The sequence below is a fragment of the Labrus mixtus genome, chromosome 2 (genome assembly GCF_963584025.1).
Source record: "Labrus mixtus chromosome 2, fLabMix1.1, whole genome shotgun sequence".
NCBI classification, from domain to species: Eukaryota; Metazoa; Chordata; class Actinopteri; order Labriformes; family Labridae; genus Labrus; species Labrus mixtus.
The window spans coordinates 16,710,213-16,733,929 of NC_083613.1; the positions used below are offsets into that span (position 1 = coordinate 16,710,213).

The 23,717-nt window shown below is 41.1% G+C and overlaps 2 protein-coding genes across 2 annotated transcripts in view; both read right to left on the reverse strand.

The window, feature by feature from the left end:
• prkacab (protein kinase, cAMP-dependent, catalytic, alpha, genome duplicate b) overlaps positions 1–13,016 on the reverse strand; it is a 25,743-nt gene extending 12,727 nt beyond the window's left edge. The window contains exons 1-5 of the mRNA XM_061053558.1: positions 12,367–13,016; positions 5,444–5,505; positions 4,128–4,256; positions 2,232–2,330; positions 529–611 (exon numbers count right to left, since the gene is read on the reverse strand). Of these exons, the coding sequence (XP_060909541.1) occupies positions 529–611; positions 2,232–2,330; positions 4,128–4,256; positions 5,444–5,505; positions 12,367–12,412 (419 nt within the window). The 5' untranslated portion in view covers positions 12,413–13,016. The remainder of the gene's footprint in view (positions 1–528; positions 612–2,231; positions 2,331–4,127; positions 4,257–5,443; positions 5,506–12,366) is intronic.
• Positions 13,017–14,694: 1,678 nt separating this feature from the next.
• Positions 14,695–21,075, reverse strand: asf1bb (anti-silencing function 1Bb histone chaperone). The gene is made up of 4 exons (XM_061053578.1): positions 20,763–21,075; positions 19,509–19,624; positions 19,149–19,325; positions 14,695–15,674 (listed from the first exon to the last, which is right to left on the reverse strand). The coding sequence occupies exons 1-4, from the start codon at positions 20,869–20,871 to the stop codon at positions 15,477–15,479; spliced, it is 600 nt and encodes a 199-aa protein (XP_060909561.1). The 5' UTR covers positions 20,872–21,075; the 3' UTR covers positions 14,695–15,476.
• Positions 21,076–23,717: the final 2,642 nt, after the last annotated feature.

Below are 23,717 nucleotides of genomic sequence, written 5' to 3' on the forward strand. Positions count from 1 at the left end.
TTTGTCTTTCTATTTCACAATCATTTGCAACTGTCCATAATAATAACACTGCTTATCATTTATGCTGTGTACATATTCCACTGTTCCACTAGATTACTCACTACTGGTTTTAAGCTTCTGATCTGTGAGTGGACAATCCACTCCATTTCATGCTCTGAGCAGGTTTTCCTGATTTTTGCTCTGATTTTGTTTTTCCCTTGTGTGTTTTTTTCTTGTTTTGTGCTCTGTTATATGTTTTTGTCTATTTGTGTCTGTACTGTACATTTCTGTCTTCAAGGATCCCCTCGAAAACGAGATGACACATCTCAAGGGGTTATACCTAATAACGAATTTTTCCAAGAATAGTATAGAATAAAATAAAATAGAACAGAGCAGAATAGTATAGAATCAAATAAAAATAAACAGAGCAGTACAGACATGATTAAAATAGAATACAAGACAACAGAGCATAATGGAAAACACAGTGATTAGTCGTTTACGTCTGTATGTGCTCATTAGTGTTTCACATTTGTTCTCCAGTTCACTTACCTAAATCTGCCAATTCTCCGTAGATGGGAGAACATCTCTCCGCCTGGTACATACTCCATCACCATGTAGAGGTTAGTGTTGTCCTGGAGAAGAGGAGACGGAGGACCTGTTAGTGACTGTCGCTCATGTATACACACATTTAGACATGCACACAAACACACAGCCCCTTCTCTTCATGGAAACTGATCTTTGGGTCATTTTGAATCGTCTATTGTCACACACCCCGAAAAAAACCGGATGAAAACATAACTTTTAAACGTTGACTGGAGCATGTTTAATTTCCAAAACTGGTTTCTAAATCCCCTGTTCTTCAGAGCCTCTTACAGAGAATAATAACATTTTATCTGTACTGCGAGATGCTTTGAATTGATGGTGTGCACGTTGTATGTATCCAGGCTGCTCTGGTAAGATGCAAGTTGAATGTATTTAGGGGGGGGTCTCTGTGTCGTCACTGTGATTATTAACTGTTGTTTGTGTCTGTGTTGTGGTTTTAAAGGAGAGTCTGGCGGAACAGAGTAAAAACGTATGCTTCTGTTTTGAGTATTGTGTGTGTGTGTATGTGTGTGTGTGGGGGGGCTGCTACATAAACATATCAAATGTGTAAACTAAGAAATGTTTTTGTTTTAGGATAATGAATGCCCATGGAATTGAGTTGCATCTGGTGCAGACAACCTCAGGAATGTATCATGTTTACCACTCTGTTGCATCACTTTTTTGTTTTCACAACACTTTGTATGAGTTTCAGTTTCAGTGAGGAGACCAATTTCTGTAATTTTGAAAGTTGAATGTTTAACCATTCTTGCCTAATGTAATTTGATAACGCTCCAAATGTCTTCAATGGGTGTTAAGTCGAGACTGAAGGTAAGCCTGTTTAGCACCCAGACTCCTTCACTGCCATGCTGGTGTCAGACACCCGGAATGTGGTTTGGCATTGTTTTGCAAAAATAAGCAATGCTGCATCTGTTTATATGGTTCAGCATTAATTCACACATGTGCAGGTTAACCTGCACACTCTTAATCAAGTCTCTCCTGATTGAATATCTATATATCTATGAAACCACACACACATGTTTCTAGGTGTACAAAGAGAGTAATACAACAAAGTTTTGAAATAAGCAGAAACAGATTCTCACAGACTAACAGGGTCACAGAAGTATAAGGGTGACATGTTCCATGATTAAAGTTAATATAAAAAGCTGTATTTGATATGTAATGTGATGCATTGCCTGGACAAAATACAGTGTCTTCAACAGAGGATAAAAATCTAAACGGTATGGTGAGAATTTGGTTGAAAGAGTCTTTTATTACACCTGTTCAGAAACCTGGAGGAACTGTGTGTCCCTGGTAGCAAATCATTAGCACCTGTTTTAGGCCTGTCTTTAAGTAGGCCTGCACGATGTGAGAAAATATACAATGTGGGATTAAATTATTCAACATTGCTGTAACGATATGAACTGCCATAAATAAAGAGTGCGTATTAGAAATAAAGCACTCTGATGTCTATCTGCTGTTCTTCACGTGATTGTATCATGATCCTCCTGAATCCTAAATAAAGTAAAAAAAAAAAAAAAATCTCATATACGGACATGGTGATGAGCTGATCTATCCAGACAGCCTCTGTCTACATACAACCACAGACAGACGTGAATACACACACAGGAAAACATTCATGTACACAACACAAGCAACACAAATGTGCGTACCTTGAACGAGTATTCTAATCGGACCAGAAAAGGAAAGCTGACAGCCTGAAGAATCCTCTTCTCATTCAGAGTGTGCTCTATCTGCTTGAGCTTCACCACCTGAGAGACAAAGACAGAGAGAAAGTATACTGTCATACAGAAGAATGATTATTTAGAGAATGATCTCATGCATCAGGATAACTAAACTTTTGTTAAGCCGTAATATAAATAACTCTAAACATGACTGTACTCGCTGACATGATGTTTATATTGATGTCATCATCATCACCATTCAATTCATTTAAATCCTCAAAGAACACATTGAGGGAGAAATCCTCATTTGCAACGGGGCCGAGGTGCAGGCAACAATAGAGAAGAGGCATGATACAAATAAAACAAGAGCAAGGATAAAACAGGAAGTACATGCAGTTAAAAGGCAAGAAAATACAATGAAATAGAGTAAAAATAATGAGTAAGAACACTTCGATATAAAAAGCAAAAACAGTTCAAATCAATAAGATCAGAAATTCAAAGTTGGAATTTTCTCAGCGTTATTAATGTGGTTATCTTAAAATGTTTTTGAAGCTAATTCAAAGTATTTGGTGCGTAGTAACTAAAAGCAGACCTTCCTAACTCTGAGTGGATTCTAGAAACCTGCAGGCTGAGCCATGACTGCGAGTGTGTATTGTGGCTACTCCCGTTAAAACAAAGCACAGTTGAGAGATAAAGAGGAAGTTTATTTAAAAGGATGTGATGAAGAAGTTAACTTTTTGGTCTATATGAGAATGGTCTGTAAAGCAAAAAAAATTACAATAATTACAAGCCCAAGAATTCTAACTGTCAACAACACTTACATACCGTGTCATCGAAAAAAAACAATGGAATTAACTTTACATCTTCTTCTACATCAGTTTATGCTGGAAGTATGTTAGGTGTTTTGTGACAGCAGGAACTTCTTCATAGTTCTAACTGTTGGAACCCTCCCCCTTTTTCATTGATTACGCACAGCAAATTACAGTAAATAAAAGTTCTTAAAATCATTAAAAAGGAAAAAAAAAACAGACAAACGACAAACAACAAACCCCAGGTATTATTTAGTGTTTATGTGAAAAAGCATGCGTCGTGGACCTCATTCACTAGCAGTGCGTACGCACAAATATGTGCTTAACCCGTGCGTACGAACGTTTGAAGCACAAATCTGGGATTCATCAATATAGTCTTACTTGAATTTATTCTTACTCTGCGAACAAAAATAGAACTTCCTCAGACCATGCATACAAAGGAAGAAAATGCTTTCTCAGAAAATGTTAACACACACCCTTTTTAACTACGGTAAATGCATGACATATTAAAAATACATTCAGTAAAAAAAATATTTATATATATATATATATATATATATTTTAAACTGTTTTTAAAGAACAGAAGCTTCTAGCTTTATCAAAAGAAGTTCAAATCAGCTCCACATTAAGAAGCTGCATTAAGTTATATAGAGTGATGCACATAACTACCCTGTTTTCAAAGATAAATGTCTGTGTCTATGCGTACTACTACGTCTTGAAAAGGGGTCAGAGATTTCAGGTAATAAGGACAAACCAGTCCTCAGATAGGTACCAAAAGGAGTCTACACCATGATCTGCATAAAAACAATCGTAGTCCTTCCTGTCCCGCCGAGGCCTCCTTCAGCACAGGCAGGATCAAAGAGGTTCAAAGGGAAAAGGAGGCTTCACCTGTGTTTGAGTCCAGTCTACAGCAGCAGATACAGAGCACCTCAGGGTGTTCATTCATGTCTCAAGCTTAATCAGGGACATGTATCCTCTGTGACCATCCTATAGGATCCTGTGAGTGTCCTATAATGAGGGACACATTTAGACACCTTCCATCCCAGTGTGACCCCTGACCCTGACCCGGACTGACCTTCTGCTTGTTGAGGATCTTCATGGCGTAGTGCTGTCCCGTTTCTTTGTGCCTCACCAGCATCACACGGCCGAATGAGCCCGTGCCCAGGGTTTTCAACCTCTCAAACTGCTCCAGTGAAGCAGTGTTCTGCACAAACAAACAAAAAAACAAACAGGAGTGAATGTGTGTGTCCTATAATCACACTTTCTATTCATTCTGTATCATAAATGTTTTCTTCACAGGAGAGCAAATGTTTGGATGTGGGTCCATGGCATGTTTAAATCCTACAAACATTGATCCCAAATTGTATTGTTTTATTGTTATACATGAATTAAGTCAATTTACTTTTAAAACGTGTCATATTCATTCAGTCATGTGACCGGCGAGGAGGCTTGGAGGGCAAAAATAACTTAAAGGTCACATATTATGCAAAATACACTTCACCATGTGTTTCTAACACTAATATGTGTCTCTAGTCTGTCTACAAACCCCGGAATTATGAGACAAGTCCATCCTCTCCGTCTCATGACTGCTCCACTTTTCAGAAAATGTGTGCTCAAACAGGCCGTTTGGAGATTTTCCCTTCATGACATCACAGAGGGCAGTAACCCCTCCCCCAGGTGGGTGACACTCCCACAGCTAGGTGTGTCTGAGTCTGCCTTCTCACTGTAAATAATGGAACATGGTGAATGAAAACCCGAGCTACCCAAGGCCTACGAGAGAGGGGCGTGGTCAGACACAGCTCATTTTCATTTTGTACTTGTATATACCCCTTGTTTTTTATTTTTTATTTTATTTTTTATTTATTTTTTATTTTTTTTTATTCCTATTTTTATTTTTATTTTATTTTATTTTTATTTATTCTGTTTAATGTGTATTTTGTATTTTCGAGCTTCTTGTCTGTGCTGCTGTAACACCCGAATTTCCCCTCTGGGGATCAATAAAGTATTATCCTATCCTATCCTATCCTATCCTATTTGTATTTAAAGCCACAGACACAGAAACAGCCTCTTCTGAGCAGGGCTGATATAGAGGGGTTTATGGGCATGATCAAATACAGGACTAGAGTGGATTTTTAGGAGGAAACATTCTAACGTATCATTATAGAAATTCCCAGACATATTTTGGAGAGCGCCAAAACTTATTAATATGATATGTTGAAAATGGGGATAATATGTGATCTTTAAAACCATGGAAGTGGAAATGTTGATATCTTGAGTGACATAAGCTTAAATAAAAACTCCATCATCTTTGTATTCAGGCTAATGGATGCATTGAAATCCCGCACACGCACACACACACACACACACACACACACACACACACACACTGACCTGTGCAGGGTTCTCCCACTTCTTGAGAAAGTCCTCTTTGGCTTTAGCAAGGAACTCTTTGACTGTGGAAGACAAAACAACAAGACAGGCTTCAGTGTGATAATAAATGTATTTAGGGAGTGAAAGAAACCAGAAAGACATAAAAAGAAGGATGTCTCCGCTTTATACTTTGAAAATCTGAATAACATTAAAAGATTGGTTGTTAATTAAGAATCATTTTCCTTGTTCGATCACTTCTGGACTTCAATGGACATAAAACACGGAGAAAGAGGAAAACAGATCAAATTTAAAAGAGATGTCGAGCTGGTTTCAGACACAGATATTCACTTGAGCTTAGGTGGGTGAACTCACTGACACAGTATCACTTTAAAATGACACTTTGTTGTGTTTAACACAGACTGTATAACACATGGACGTCATCCCAGTGACGTCATCGATTGGTTAACGAAGGGGATGGTTTGAAGCCCAATGATGGTGATCGTCAATGGCGTAAATATAAACAGTGCAGCCCGTAGGATAGGGGGGCCCATGGAGAAGTACTTTGGTTGTCAGAGATACATTTGTGTCTAGAGAAGCAAATGATGGTACCATTCGCTATATATTGCCTTGAAGAGGCAGACCGATCTCCCTCATGGTTTTCTTTTTTTGTGTATTATAGTCAACCCACAGTTGAGCCCATACCCCTTCCTAGCAGCAACGCAGCAGTTCGGCCCGTGCTTCAACAGCCATGCAGCAGGTAACGTTAGGAGGAAAGAAGCTAAAACGTTTGCTCTAAATAATACTAACATTAGGCTTGTTATACATTTCAAGACAAGTTATACATACATTTTGTTACAATCTAACACAATTTTTCTAAATATATAGGCTAATTGTGTGTGTTTGTGTGTGTGTGTGCGTGTACACAAGGGCCCGTCAAAATAGTTTGCACTGGGCCCCGTCGTGACTACCTTACGCCACTGGTGATCGTCGTATCAAAGGTGCAGTCTCAACCTAACTTTTGGTCACCCTAGTTACAGGCAAAGAGGTGGAGGTGTCTCCTAGCATACAGCTACAACCAGGGCCTTCGACAAGTGCCATCTGTCTGATTTAAATATACTACAAATAGATGGTCATCATAATCACCACATTACGGGTTGCTTCAGAAAACACAGGAAAAACATGATTGTGGCAGCAACGGGACGCCTGTTCTCTGTGAGCATTAAAACGTTTTTCCATTAACTTCGGCTCCTCTGTCCACACGCTCTCTCTCTCGACCCGGTGGAAAGCAATATATCTCCATAGCCTATCATTCAATTAATAATCAGCTATGAAGGTAGATATGTTGCAAAATAGGAGAGCTTGTAGAATGTGATGTGAGCTTGTAGAATGTGATGTGAGAGCTTATAGAATGTGATGTGAGAGCTTGTAGAATGTGATGTGAGCTTGTAGAATGTGATGTGAGAGCTTGTAGAATGTGATGTGAGCTTGTAGAATGTGATGTGAGAGCTTGTAGAATGTGATGAGAGCTTGTAGAATGTGATGTGAGCTTGTAGAATGTGATGTGAGAGCTTGTAGAATGTGATGTGAGAGCTTGTAGAATGTGATGTGAGAGCTTATAGAATGTGATGAGAGCTTGTAGAATGTGATGTGAGAGCTTATAGAATGTGATGAGAGCTTGTAGAATGTGATGTGAGAGCTTATAGAATGTGATGAGAGCTTATAGAATGTGATGTGAGCTTGTAGAATGTGATGTGAGAGCTTATAGAATGTGATGAGAGCTTATAGAATGTGATGAGAGCTTGTAGAATGTGATGTGAGAGCTTATAGAATGTGATGAGAGCTTGTAGAATGTGATGTGAGAGCTTGTAGAATGTGATGTGAGAGCTTATAGAATGTGATGTGAGCTTGTAGAATGTGATGTGAGTTTATAGAATGTGATGTGAGAGCTTATAGAATGTGATGTCAGAGCTTATAGAATGTGATGTGAGAGCTTATAGAATGTGATGTCAGAGCTTATAGAATGTGATGTGAGCTTGTAGAATGTGATGTGAGCTTATAGAATGTAATGTGAGAGTTTATAGAATGTAATGTGAGAGCTTGTAGAATGTGATGTCAGAGCTTATAGAATGTAATGTGAGAGCTTGTAGAATGTGATGTCAGAGCTTGTAGAATGTGATGTCAGAGCTTATAGAATGTGATGTGAGCTTATAGAATGTGATGTGAGCTTATAAAATGTGATGTGAGAGCTTGTAGAATGTGATGTGAGAGCTTATAAAATGTGATGTGAGAGCTTATAAAATGTGATGTGAGAGCTTGTAGAATGTGATGTGAGAGCTTATAAAATGTGATGTGAGAGCTTGTAGAATGTAATGTGAGAGCTTGTAGAATGTGATGTGAGCTTATAAAATGTGATGTGAGAGCTTGTAGAATGTAATGTGAGAGCTTGTAGAATGTGATGTGAGAGCTTGTAGAATGTGATGTGAGCTTATAGAATGTGATGTGAGAGCTTGTAGAATGTAATGTGAGAGCTTGTAGAATGTGATGTGAGAGCTTGAAAAAAATGTGAACCTGTAGAGTTAAAATTTGAACCCAAAGAAAATATTCACACATGCGTGATCTGAATGTGAAGTCACAGAAAAAATATTCACAAATGTGTAGACCGATATTTACACAAATAAAATGACAGCTGCAAACTTGTAATCCAACATTTACTCACATCTTTTTTTATAACTCGTGCCTATTATCCTTTACAACCACAACTCTGCGGTTACAACTTCTCAAATCTGCCACTACAACTGCACAAACTACTTTTCTCGCGTGAATACAAGCTCTCACATCACATTCTACAAGATCTCCTATTTTGCAACATATCTACCTTCATATCAGCCCCCTGACGTGTTGGTTGTAGTAAAATGACTCGAACACGTCAGTGGATTAGTGTGTGAGACTTTACATATTGATAATGAAAGGGTTAAAACAGAGCTACTTAACCATCACTGAGACAGAGAGAGAGAGAGCAGGCAAGTTTTTATACTACACACAGAGTTTCAAATATTATTTAAACTATCTAGAGAGTGTATTAAAACAGGCATTTATTACAACTGTGTATCTAATTTAAAAAATGAAAAAATGCTTCTATGCTACATAAACATGTCTGGTGTATTTCGGGTTTGGTTATGTAAGGTACGTGACTTGGGTTTTAAATTCTGATTCTTTATTTAACTCAAGTGTTAAACAGAGTCCTCTTGTGAGTTTTGTATTTAATTTAAAGGAAGAATGTGCAACTTTTTGATCCAGTAGATGTCGCCCTTGAGCACCAGCATTGAACCAAAACAAGCTGCTGTTTGGCGACACCTCCACTGTTCAGAAGCCTCCGCTCTCCTCCAGCGGCACACCGCCAATCGTGTTCGAACAAAGGAGTTATGAAGTAGAACGCTCCATAATTTAGGGCTATTAAGCGCAAGCGCGGACAAAATTGTCCTTGGCTTGAGCCGCAATTACCTGTGGCCTCAGCACGCTCAACACGCTTTAGTTAACTCATAGCTCAACGTGACACATAAATTAACACGCAATGACCGCTATCTAAAGACATTTACGTGACATCCAAATAAGCAGTGAGTAGGCTGTGTTCTTCTTCTATTCTTTAGTTCTTGACTAAAACAGCTTTATACACAAGGCCGTCCAGTCCATGTAAACATGATGTAAACACGGCCCGACAACAACACAGCCAGCGGGACTCAAGCTTCTCACTCATTGTAGACAGTCATGACTCAGAGAGACATTTACACAGGATAGACTTGATTTCTGATGTTTTCATGAGTAAAATTCACACATTCTGCTTTTCAACTGCTCAGTTTTGAAATGACCATGTGAAAATAGCAGATTAAAACATGCAACAACATGAGCTTCATACAGGAAGTAGCATTTAGTTCTTGATTATTATCGAATAATGTGGTGTAATTTCCACCACATGGTGTTGCATAAAAATTAACCAAAGTCTTTGTTGCTCAAAGTTTCCTGCTAGTGGACCCCCAGACCCCCCTCCTATTAGCTGTGCACCTCACTATGTTTAAATGAACCCTGCACTGGTGTGGAACAGCTGGGCTACCTACACTTTAAAATCAACAACTCACAACAAACACAAATGCCCAAAGACAAACAGCTGGAGCGCATGCCAGGCTGTTCTCACTTTTTATGACATGATGTTCAGTTTGTTCATCAGGGACGTATGAAGGAAGATGAACGAGCATCAATAATACTAAAAGTTCTGACTGCTTATATACTGCTTCTAGAAATATCTAAATGGGCTCTACAGTGAAAGAGGTATCTGTTGTCACAGAGTTTTACTTAAATATTCAAAACAGTTTTAATAACACAAGGATGATACTCATGTTCACAGACCGTGTGGGACCAAAGATTGTATAAAGAATGGACAGGGAAATACCTCGCCTCTAGTGAAGCCAAAGAATGTAAAGCTACCCCTGCTAACTAGCTGCAGTTTAAGTCATAAACCCCGCCTCCTGCATGGGTCAAGCTATGAAATCAAAATGCACGTCCGATGCATTTTTCTCAAACCCGTTTTCATCCTGATTAGTTATTGGATGTAACAAAAAACAACATAAAAGGCCGGAAATGACAGCTCTGTTGATGAATAGGGCTCCTGCTGCGCCGTGTGCACCAGATTAGAAGAGTACAGCAGAAACGTTGAGAGAAAACGTAATGTGCACACGAGAGTTTTTGGACTTCCATAAACATGTCGTTAACGGTCACAAGATTCTGTTCTGCTGTGGTCTGTACCCCCACGAGGGATTTTTGACGTTGGTAAGTTACATGAGTGTTTTCGTTAACGGAAACAGCATGACGTCAGCAGCACAGCTTTTCCAGCTGATCCCTAAGGCACAAACTGGCTGTAAATTTGCAACATGTCAGCGCCCGTCACAGGGGTATTCTGGCTTCATCCTGCTCAACTGGAGGGGGCTGAGGCACACTGTCCATGCAGTCTGTGTGAGACTAATGAAAAATGCAATTGGTTTGCATTATGGGAATTGTAGTATCCAGTTATTTTTTCTAAGTTCCAGTATTAGGGACTAAAATATGGCCAATACCACTGTCTCTGCTTTTTCGTTTTGTTAAATCTGTCTCTGGTGAATTCTTCAACTTCATTAAAGTGAAATATCAAATCATTTGGAGAAGCCCTTTTAATTTCCTGTAAGGAACTTTTGGTTTGAGGTAGGGCCCGATGAATATGGTATTTTTGGGGCCAATATCGATATTGGGGAGAGAATAAATCTGATACCGATATATCGGTCGATCTCTTTCTTAGATCTCTAGTGATAGATATATATATTTACATATTTATTGCGTTGATCCCTAAAATGAAGTTATCAAACACTTGTGGAATAGATATATAATGAAGACAAGATGGTCACTCAACCGGAAAGTAACTTAGCATGTGTGTGCATCACCACTTGACACTCTGAAGAGTGATAACGCTTGTTGTAATCCATATAGCGCCCTCTGCTGGTGAAAGAGAACTACTAGTGTAATACAATGAAACTCAAATGAAATCCTATTTACCGTGGGAATAAAAATAGTAATTTCGACGCATATCTGCGATAAAATTAGCCGATACCAATAGTCACTTGAGAAAGTATCGACCGATATTATCCCCCGGCTGATTAATCGGTCGGGCTCTAGTTTGAGGTGATTTTTGGCATCCCCTGTGGGCGAAGCAGTTCACTTAATCTTGTTCAATATTGTGTCCTGTACTTGTTTATGTTTTGTTTTCTGACAACAAAAATCACATCCTGCTTTCTTTTAACAGTCAAATGTATCACCTATTGTGAATATTCTCTTTGGAAATCATTGTTTGCTTAAGATGCTGAACAGTTCAGCATGCTGTGAATTACTTCATTTGACACCTACCCCGTGGCAGCAGTTTTAAGTGTCTTGTTTGCTTTTATAAGACATGAAGACGCACCCGTTTTTGTTTCAATCTATTTCATAAACATTTGCGTGATTCTAGACACATTGAAATCCAGTTGAACCATTTTTCATACACTTTTGCCATCAACAGAGTCACCTCTCCGACTAATCTGATAGCACACTGTTTCAAAAGCATTATAGTAAAGCATGGTGGCAGCACACAAACACACACTGGTGTGACTGGCATCAGCATAGCCAGGTAGTATCCAGACTCACACACACCGACACATTGCCTCAATGTTGATAGAAGTCTAAAGTTTTGGTAGGTATTTTATGTTTGGTGATCAATAAAATCCTTCTGTAAACACATCAGTAACCTTCTCTTGGACATCCAGAGCAAACACACGTAGACTCTTCTGCCAAACCTGCAGACATGTATGGTTTGACTAAGCAGAAAAGATCAGATTCAGCTCACCCACACACTGTATCAATCTCTTTCCAAGGGACTGGAGCAACAGGCCTCTAGTGTTTGGGATATATCTGACACATAGATGCTTGTGATCAGGCCAATATTACAGTAAGGTGACAATGCCAAGATGCTTGCAGCTTACAATTACTGCTGGCTGTTCTGAAGCTCATATAGTTTTTTGGCCTAAAACTGTATTACAGCCTTCCCCATCCACCAACATCAAATAAAACATGTCCACAACTGAACGGTACTTCTGACCCCCAGTTTAAAGACAGGTTCTCTTTATCATCTTCATTTGATGCTCCTGAATTTAGACGTTTCACATTTAGGTGTTTGCATGGCACAAGCCAGATTGTGTGCAGCCAATACTTGTCATGGACGTAGGAGTATCTTAATGAACTGAAGGGGGAAAAGGCCTCTTATCTACAGTGTATGGCATGTTATGTAAAACTAACATGGCCTGCTTTATAACATCGTCCATGATCAATACATGAGGATGCTACTGAGCAGGTGCTGCTCAGGAGTGATGTATACTGGCGACGTTACCCACCGCTTTCCATCTCGCTGCCCTTTCTAGCCGTGGGCGCGTTGCCCATTATGACAACCTGTCAACGGGAGATCCGTGGCTTTGTGGCCGCCCTGCAGCCTTCTCAAGCCGGTCGTAGCTCGATTAGGTCTAACCGGTGTTTCTTAAATCCGGCTGTACCCGTTACCAGGCGTTGAATCTGAGGGCTTGATCTTCAGCAACCTGACAGCTGCTGATGCGGTGCCACGCAAAGACGGGGTAGAAAGGTGGGCTCACCCACTGCACGGTCATCAACAACCGGCGACAGATATCGAGCTCAAATCCACGGTGAGCTATGGCTGTGGTAAGTCGGTAGCTGGGGCTTCACTGTCAGGCCGACCTCGGCGCACTTGGCCTGAACACGGAGGATCCAGTCTTCTCCTGTCCCTCCTTGCAGCCCCCTCCAAGCGAGGCCCCCCGGCTCCCCGCCTCTCCCCCAGCCCGAAAAACAGCGACGCCGACGGCGGGGGTGCTATGTTCTTAAGCGAAAGCTCTCCACTTTCCGTCCGCGAAGCCAGCTTTAAAAATTAAACATCGGCGGGGTCCGTCAACGACGGGAATTCACTCAAATCAACATTGCCCCCCCTGTATCCTCGGAGACGAGCGAGATGACGGAACTACAGCCGAGCGAACGCCCCGCCCATTCACCAGAACTGAGGTTGATTGACAGCTGATGCTTGGCTGATGATAGGCCACAGCACCACAGCGCTGTCTCACCGAGCCCCGTGATTGGTCCTTCGCTGTCCATCAAAAAACGGCAGCGCCCCCGCCCCCCCTACAAAACCAAGCGAGAGGAGCGTCACCGATTATTTTCCTCCTGGCGACGAACGCGCCCACTTTCTCTTGTTTCTGTCATCCATTGGCTTGGCGCGGCTCAACCGTGGGAATCTCGGCGACTGTGAGGATTTCTATTGGCTGTCAGCACCGGTTGACAGGAATGGCCCCCTACCACCACCTTGGAAAAAAAAAAAATCAAACTCCCTTCCTCCGCTTTGCTCCCCCCCCTCGCCCCCTTCACTGCCGCCAAGCGACTGATACACGTTTGGCAAAGTGACGTCAACAGCAAGCTATATTTAGAAATGTTGGTCAGAATTTAACGCACGCGCGGCGCGGTCTGGCTGCCAAGACTTCCAAACAGATCGGAGACGGACGTGCACGGAGAGGACTTTAAATGATGGGAAGTGAATCACTGGAAACAATAGTTTGCTGGATGCAAACACGCAAAGCCACACACTATCTCTGTTACAACGACCTCCAACAGCATCCCTGTCATCCTCTCTGCACACCTGCCTGCAGGGAGTGTGCAGCAGACCAGGAGCCCCCCACCATCAAGATCCTCAAAAGGCAAATTTAGAATACCATTTTACATGTCATAAAGGATCCCAGGCTTATGATCCAAACACCTAAGCTATAAATAGAAGAAAGCAGAGTCTGACAACATCATAGTAGGTCTCCACAGCCCCCTTCTTGACTGTTGTTTTGGTTTGAATGAAGCAGAGCCATAAATGTAAAGGTTTGATTATATAAGGAATGACCTGGGACAAGTGTCTGGTTTATTGCGTCATTTTTCTGGCACAGGATTTGAAAAATACTGTCTCAGGTTTCAAATAACTTGTTTTCATGGTGAGTTCAGACGAGTAAAATGAAAACCAAAGAGGCCTAACAGTAGAACATCCCCATTAGTAAAGGCTATTACCTAACCCCCTATAGTTTTATTGTCAACCTAATGGTATAAACTGAGTTTGCTCTGACATAAGACAACAAAACATTGCATCAGAGAGCAAATATATTTACATAAACAACAATCCTGATTATTTCTTTTATTCACTGTCAATCAACCTCTCATATACGTACTAATTATGCAAGGTAATGTAAAATATATGCTTTTTACATTCCATATACCTTCTAGCTATCATAACCACATTTGTCAGAGTCTTACTCAACACAGGAGGCATGTGAGAAGCAGACTGAGCTAACAGATGGATGGAGGAGTTAGTCTCTTCTATGAAGGAGAGATAAAATGGGTGATAGCAGACAGTCCCCCTCCCTTTTGTGCTGCAGTTGCCTAGCAACATGAGGCTGGAGTGAAAATGGCGGAGTGATGCTGCTGAATTTTATGAATGAAATTGGAAGAAGAAAAAAAAAAAAGAAAAAAGGGAAGGAGTCAAGATGGGGAGGGGGAAGAGTGGGCCGATGTGCACACCCACACACACGTGTGCCGAGTCTCGTTGCAGTTTTCTTTTCTTCCTTCCTCACTAGTCAAGGTGGAAAGAGGCAATGTTAGTAAGATGTGGTTTTAACAAGACGGCTTCACAGAATCAACAAAACAAACTTTATTTACCACATCACTGTCGGTACAAATAGTGAGGCACAGAATATAAGTACAAAGACAAAATATGTCCTCTTGAACTTGAAGACTTAATAAGCGCTGAGAAACATTATTTACAGTATGCTTACATCATCCAAACTAGTTGACTGCAATATGGCATCGCATTTTCAGTAACACTCCAGAGTACAAGGTAGAACTCTGCTTTAGCTCCCATGCTAACACTCAATCCTCCTCTGAGAACAGAAACCAGCACAATGCTCCTGTTCTAAAACCCAGAATGTGTTTCCGAAGGTATCCCGATGCCTGATGAGACAAACCTTCAGAACAATTAAATGCTACATTCATTCTGACAGACAAAGCGCTCACTCATAGCTTTGCTCTGTGCTCAAGAGAACATGTGAACTGCACAGAAAAAGTACAAACAGGTCAACATAAGTAAGTTAATTTGATTTGTGAGTCTCATAATGCTGCCATAAGAACATTTCACCCTCATGACATGAACTTTTCTCCGCTCAGCGTTTGCTTTATCAAAGACAGTTAAATAAGGCAAAGTTGGACGTGATGATGTGTGTGTTTTGAAAGTACGGTAAGTGAGAGTGAAAGACTTCCTAACAGCTACATATCCAACCCTTTTTGCGTATAAAAATAACGTCCCTGATTTCTTATATGTTGAGTAGATAAGTCCGTGGCGTCCTTGTCCAAAAGAGCGTTAGTGATGTACAAAGATAAGAAGAGCTTCTTGTCCATTATCTCAATCTGTTGATTCTTACATGCAGTCCATGGAGTTGTCCGGCATCAGTCCAATTTGCGGCATCTTTCCTGGTATACAGGCTGGAGGGAGCATGCCGCTGATGTTGGGGGACGGGTCCACGTTCTCGCAGTCCTCCATCTTGTCCGCTGAGCCCTCCCAGTTGATGTGGAAGCGGGTCACACGAGGGTTGGAGGCCAAAATATTCCGCTGGAGCTGAGAGAGAGGGAAAGAAAAAAAAAAAAGCAGCACTGGTGAAAAGCTGGAACGTGACGCTGGAGTTAAGGGGTTAAAATCATAAGCTAAATAAAGCAATGATGCACTGGCAGAGTGTTCTTTCAAGACCGTCGACTAGGACAGCAAACGGTTTTTTATATACGTTTGAACGTCACGTTTCAGAGTATGCATAAGACAAATACATCTGGGTGAAGTAAAAAGGCAGTCACACATTGCAGTATCCACACCCTAATCCAGGTGGCAGTAATGCTAAATGTAAGCTAACACATTTTTAACAACAAAACAAAGAAAAGAATTACAGCAAGATGACATGACGGAGCTTAATGACCCGTCAGCTTCTTTAAACCAGTTGTGTGGGGGAACTTCAGGCACTACAATCCAATTCTACAATTCACTTAGCAGAATCTTTTGTCCAAAGTGATGAACATCAAGGAGTAAGTACAACACAAGCAAGGATCTGAAGAGGAGGAAACAACATCAGTAAGTGCAAACAAACAGGTTTCTTTTACGGTTCACTTTTGGGGCTTTTAATGCCTTTATTTAGAGACAGGACAGTGGAGAGAGTCAGAAACTGGGGAGAGAGTGCTGGGAAGGATAAGCGGGAAAAGAGCCACAGGTCGTACTCAAACCCAGCCGCCTGCTTGGAGCACCATGAGTTCAAGTCCGACCTGTGGGTCTTTTCCCGCATGTCAATCCAATAGACGGTAAATATTAATGGATGAAGCTGGAGCTGTTTCCTTGAAACCGCCTGTCAATCAGGTCAGCTACACACCTTATCGTGAATAACTCTTAACCTTCATAAAATCTAAACGGATGAGTTATCAACAAAAAAAAAATATCACAGTTTATGATTTTTCAGTTTATGACTGTGTATGAATGGGATTAGTTACTTCTGACAGTCACTTTTCCCTCCCCAGTACTTTACATGGAAACCTCTGCAATTAGTGTGTGAATGGGTTTGAATGTGTAGGTGTGACATGCGGTGCAAAAACTATTTGAGTAGTAGGAAGACACTCGACTAGTTGCAGGATTTTGCACTTCAGCATCGGCTTCATTTTTAAACACAGGAGGCTGCCGCTTGGTCGTTCCCCACTCTCCTGCTCTATCTACTGTCCTATCGAAGGAAAGGCAAGTAGAGATTTTTCTCCTCTTGTATAAATGTTGAATACACTCAAGGGTTATACCAACTATCAAAGGTAGATCTGAACAACAGAAAATAGAGCAAACTGGGACTTTTACTAGTCTGTCTTCAATAATTAAGACAAACCTAGAAAAATTGGGCATCTAGGACTTTGCTGCTTTTTTCCTGTTGACCAGACTCGTACTGAATTGAGTTCCCACAACTGAAGTACGAACCGAACTGTGACCTCTGTAAAATGTTACAAAGCCAATATTTAGTAATAATGGAATATTGAGATGTTAAAAATAACATTGAAGGCTACTTTGGATAACATAGATAACACTTTGAATGATTTGGTGAGATGTCTGAATCCCCATACATGAACTTAAATAAACAGTCAGCCTGTCCTTACACACAGCAGTACATGTTACCTTTGTTACTGAGAGAATTTTTAGCTATCATAATAGCTAATCTTGCAGGTGGCAACAAGTTGACACCTAATCTGAGGGCGATAATAGCTGGCCTGGTCTTCATACAGCCGTCTAAGGCCCTGTTCACACTTGACTTCTTTTTTCAACTGCCAGCGCCTTTTTTTACATACAAGCCTATGGAAAGCGCTGCGCCTGACACCTTTTTGAGTTGAATTATTAAAATTTTTCAGAAAAGCGCTGGGTGACGTCAAGCGCCTTTCTGACAGCTGACCATCAGGACGAGTAGTAACCTACGTCCCTAGTTACCTGTGCCCAAAAAGATGTCATGCACCCAAAAATGGTGAACTTCCACCAGATATGTGTGCTTTGCGTGTCCGCTCCGGTCTGTTACGGGTCCGTGCATCCTCATCCGTCAACACCCACCGGCTGCGTTCTCAGTCCGCAGCACGGAGAGCACAGCCGGACAGCTGGAGTACAGAGACAAAGGAATTTCCGCGGTAATATTACAGATTCACTCGCGACAGCACAAGATAATACGATGTACATGGTATAAAACTCAATAAAAACCTTATAAACACATAAACAAACGTCAAAACGGAGAGTTTTATTCTGAAAATAAATTGGATGTTTTAATGTTGTATCGGTGTTTGACTTCCCATCCTGTTTGTTCTTTTCTGTGATAAATTGATGCGTTGTGCTCCAGCCGGCTCCGGCGCGGTATACGCGGTAATACATATTTGCCTTGCTCAAGGGCACTTTGGCAGTGCTAAGGAAGTGGACTGGCACCTCTCCAGCTAAAAGGCCAATTTCCGGTCTTGTTCCATGCCGGTACTTGAACAGGCGACTCTCCGGTTCCCAACCCAAGTCCCTACAGACTGAGCTACTGCTGCTGTGAGCGGCTAGGTCGGGAGAATCCCCGGAGCAGTCCTCCCGTAATTATCCAGATATTATCCGGAGTGCATATGTGAAAACGGCTGTAGTTTCCTAATGTATGTGTTTTTATGTTATGTTTGTGAAGTTTGCTGGCTTGTCTTTAATTGTCTGTATTGTTATGTAATGTATGTTTTGTTTTAGATGTTCTTGCCCTGTCACCACAGATGTAAATTAGCTTTATAGCTAACTCTGGCCTATCAGCTGAGTTGTACATGGTGCCTGTCAAATAAACTAAATGTGCTCACTGTACTGGCACTAACCTCAAGTCTGGAATCTAACTGGTAAGCTGCTCCAAAGACACAAATTTCCACCCGACAAAACTCAAATACATTTTTAGAACATGTAGAGTAAGATTGTGTGATTTAATGTGCCGTTCGTAGGCCTTTATTTGTGTTCTCTTTATGTGCAGATTACGTTTTTTTCTCTTTCTGGGTATGTGCACGATTAGTCGACTATTTATATTCTTATATGTTGGCCCATGATGCCGGTCAAATGACAATGCAGCCAGCCACTATTGGCAGGGGCTGTAGTAGTGGACTGGCTGTAACCCAGTTAGACCCTGTTCACCCTGCTCTACTACCCAAGCACAGTGAACAGATAGCATCGAGTAGGAGCAGCGCAGTTTGTCAGTATTTTGATGAGATAAATTCACATGTAGGCTGTATCAGATTAAACTGTCATATCAACCAGAGCAATGTGTAAGCACATTTAGCAGAATCAGGTGGATGTAAACCTGTAGGGAGGACTGAAGGCTGGCAGTTGTAGCTCTGCTAACATTAGCAACACTCCTTATCAGAGATAACCATATTGTTTAGGTAGATCAAATGCAGAAAAACGGCCTGAACACTTCTTTCCTGATGCTTCAGTTGGCTGTAAGTTAAATTACTGAGCACCAGAGGGCAGTAGAAAATAGTGTATCAGTAGATTCCTGTTTTTGTGCCATATACAGATTGTTGGTGTGTGTATTACCTGAGTGTAGTCTGGTTTAAGAGGGGGGTTTTCCCGTAGTTCGGGGTCGGTGTATTCATTGTTGACATAGTAACCAATGCGGATGAACTCCTGTCCACGGTAGGTGCAGGTTATGAGGACCACAGTCACTCCTACAGCATCACTCTCTGGAATCAGCCCCGTGTTAGGAGCATCAGCCTGAGCCGTGAACACAAACAGATAGAAATCAGATTCAAGTGAACTAAAGTATTCATTATTAATGCACAAAGCAAGAAAACAAAGGGAAAGCAAATTCATTTACCTTGACTTTATTGACCTTCGTCCCTTAACCCCCTAGCAATATTTTGAATGACAGGTAACAAGTGAGCTCAGCTTTCTTACCTGAAACACAAACATGTGTCTGCCGGCCGGCACCGGACCAACTAGAACAGAATCCAGAACCTGGTCGTACTCCTCGCTCTCAGCTGAACCAACATAAATGATCTTCCACTCTAGATCTGCCACACAAACACACACACACAAAAGTGAGACTTAAAAAAGGTTAAGTGATGTCTGCAAGGCATACACGCTACACACAGGTTCCAATCATGTTAGTGAATGGGAACAAGTTTAACCCAAGAAATTAGATTCACTAATTCAACAACAATAAAAAATAAGAAAAGACTCAGAATTGGTATTAACAGTAACTCTGACATCAGAGTTACACGCCAGAGAAAACAAGTGTTTATGCACTTCTACATGGTATCTAGCCTTCTTCTGTTTTTACCGCCACAGCACAAATAAAGTGAACAGAATTTCAAATGGGCTGCTGACATTTAAATTGCATTGTAGATTATCTGTTTACTGAATTAGTACAGGCTCGATTTCAGAGTAATAACAATAACATTTATGTTTTATTAAATATAGTTGCTGTCAGTATTTCAGCCTCAGACTTGACTAAATGAAATGTGAGAAACAAGAACCCATTAGTTTTAATACTAAGGTAGTTACATCCAATTAGAGCACCTAACAAAAATCAACAGTAAATTATTAATGATATATATTGAGACCTTAAGACATTTTTTTTTTTTTAAAGTATGCTTTGTGCCACCAGAACATCTGATGAAACGATGGCTAAATTTAAAGTCTTGAACCATAAAAAAATATGTGGTTGACACCTGAAATATGAATTTTAACTCAATAGCACCTAAAAATCAACACATTAAAAGTCTCTATGATGGCATGTTCTATCTTTGATTAAGGCAGCTGTCTTACATGACACTGACGCTTCCGGGTTGTCTCTCCCCAAGAGTTCGCGGCAACTCGTTGGGCTTGTCAGTTGCTACAGTAACGAAGCATTATTAACCAATCAGCTGCTCGGGAAAGCTACAGCTAACCAATCAGCTGCACGTAGGAGGCGGGTCGCTGAGCACAAACGCGCCAGCGCCAAATTTCAACGACTTGTAAATTTAAATATCTTCAGGACCCCGCTTATAATCAGTACAAGAGGACACAAGAGTTATTATCCATTACTTCGATCTGCCATATCAACCTAAAACGTACACGTTACCATTAAAGTCAAATTCGCCCCCAAGGAAAGCTCGTGCTATACAGCTATTATACTGAACATATAAAAAGAGTAAAAACAATACACACCCTCCGGTAAATCCTCCATGCATTCAAACGTCATTTCAAACTGAAACGGGTTTCCAAACGGGCTCGGGTTGTCCAAAACAGCGACATTTAACACCTGAACTTTTGCCATTGTGGTGTCTTGATATCTTCTGAATCTCTTCGACCTAGACAACTTTAAAGCTTTTTCTCGAGTCCTTCGGTGCTGAACTGTCTCTGAGCTCCGGGGCTGGCTGGCACGATGGTGTTGTCTGCCTTCAGTACTAATAGTTATCCTTTACTGTCCGAGAACACCAACATGAGCAACTGTGCGGCTGGGACAGAGGAAATACGTCATTTCGTCTTCTTCTTCTGTTGTTTATAGGCGGTTGGCAAACAGCTTAAAGGTACAATACCGCCACCTTCTGACCTGGAGTTTAGACCGGAATAGATTTTTGTGTTATTGTTTTGTTGGTCCCCGCCCCGCCCCCCCAAAAAAATCTAAATAAAACCCAATACCTTACATTCCTGTCGTTTTCCTTGTTTCAATCATCCTGCCATTTTTACTTATTTCCGTTTGCATTATGTTTTGATGTCAACTTTGCTGTGACTTCTTGTTTTATTTGCTTCTGATTTTGTTCCTGCTTCCTTTGCAAATCTGTCTGCCATCTATTTTCCTTCACTCCCTATAGTACCTGTTTTGTTAAGTCTGAAAATTGTTTGTGTGATTTCTGAGATACTGTCCTGCCTATAGTTTCCGACTGCATGATTTTGATGCTTGATATGCATCATCTTATTAATTTGTGTTTATCTAGCCTATGTCCTTGCTGGTTCAATCCTGAAAGGGATATTTATCTCTTCCTCCTCAAATAACCATGGTGGGATAAGTAAGTCATTTTCTTCTTCGGCCTATTTATCTATTTCAGCTCACATACAGCTTCACGGTGCGCTGCTGCCCCAAGTGTTCACTTATTTAAAAATCTACAGCAAAGCTACTGCTTGAAATCCCTGGACCTGTAGCCTAAAAAAGACAGAAGTAATGACAGAAGTGTACTGCATAAATCTATCTTAACTGTACCACGTCCAGTCTCTTCATTAAGTGTGATTTTTTTCCTGGTCCAAAATGCTGCAGCTCCTGCACTGACTAGAACTAGAAAAAGAGATCACATTACTCCTGTGTTGGCTGCTCTGCACTGGCTCCATATAAAACTAGAATATAATTTAAAATCCTTCTCCTCACTTACAAAGCTCTTAATGGTCAGGCACCATCTTATCTTAAAGAGCTCATAGTGTAACTGTCCTCCCTACGTGTGTGGGTACGCAGTTCGACAGTCAGCCAAACTCGATTCAAATGATGAGTGAGTCAGGTTCTCAGTTGATCTTGTTTATTCATCAAGGTTGAATTCAGAGTGAAAACTATAACAAAGAAAATGCACAGATTAGCAAGGTGCTATAAATAACTTCACATAATTAAATAATCAATTTCACTTGCAATACAATTATAACATTAATGCTAAGCTAATTATGCTAAGCTAAATGCTATGCTAAGCTACATGCTAAGCTAAATGCTATGCTAAGCTATGGGCTAGCCTCTGGGCAAAGGGAGTGTTGCCAGGTCTGTTGACATGCTGCCTCACCTTGTGTAATCTGAGGATATCCCTTCCCAGCAAGAGCAGAATCTCAGCGTTAGGATCCAGTTCAGGAATGTGTGCGGCAACTAGACGTAAGTGACGATGCAGTTGTGCTGCTTCTGGTGTCGGTATCTCTCTCCTGTTGTCTGGAATTTTGTCACACTCCATTCCCAAACTGCTCAAAAAACGTTGATTTCGCTAAGGAGCGATTATTTTGATCATCGAGTATTGTGTAGACATTGATTGCTCTTCAGGTTGTCCATGTGGGTATACCTTTACCAGGCATATCTACAATTCACTTAGCAGACACTTTTATCCAAAGCGACGTACATCAGAGAGTAAGTACAACACAAGCAAGGATCTAGAAAAATAAATAAATAAATAAATATCTTGGAGCAGGAACGAGCTGAGAGGCCTGGACCACATACTTCAGTACAGAGGGAAGTGACTGTGGTTAGAGAGTGAAGACCTTATTCCTCTTGTGCTATAAGCTCTGGTTCTCGGAGAGTAGTATTGGTACCCCAGATGGCTGGGCCTGGATGCATAGCTAAGCTGTGATAATTACTTCCACATACTCCGCACTGGAGCACTTCTTACAGTCTCTGGCAAAGTGGGACGAGGAAGCACAACACCTGAAGCATATGCTGTTCTCCTTCAAGTAAGTTTTCCGCTCTTCTAAAGGCTTGGCTCTGAATCCTCTACATTTAGCAAGGGGATGAGGCTTGTTGTGAATTGGACAAGTCTTTGTCAGATCGTTGCTGTATGTGACTTTGATGGTACTGGTATCCGCTGTGGTAGTAGTTGCAATGTTGGTTTTGTGCACATATATGGGAGTTCTTGAGTTCTTGAATTCTAAGCTTTGTCTCTGTGAAGACTTCGCATACTTGATGGGACCAGAGACATTGCTTGAAAGGAAAAAGCTTGGGTCATTTCTTGTTCTTGCCTCTTTACAGATGAACTGCGTGAAGAAACAGAATGGTGGGAAGCATGCTCCATTTTCCTCCTTGAACTTTGATCCCAGTGAAACCCATTTCTCCTGAAGACCATAGGGAAGTTTTTCCACAATTGGATTGACACCACTGGCGGTGTCCAAGTAAGCCAGCCCAGGGAGGTATCCATCTTCTGTGGCTGACTGTAATTCCATTAGCAGATCTCCAAGTTTGATGCTATCCATACTGGTTATGCGGGGAAAACTGTCCAACGTCTTGAAGAGAGAACTCTCTATCACCTCTGGTGCAGCATAACTTTCCAAGAGCCTTTCCCATGCCAGTTGACGAGCTGCATACGGGTCTGTAACATGCACTGAACGGATTCATCTGACCTGTTCGGATGATTCCTTGCCCAACCACCTTACCAGGAGATCCAATTC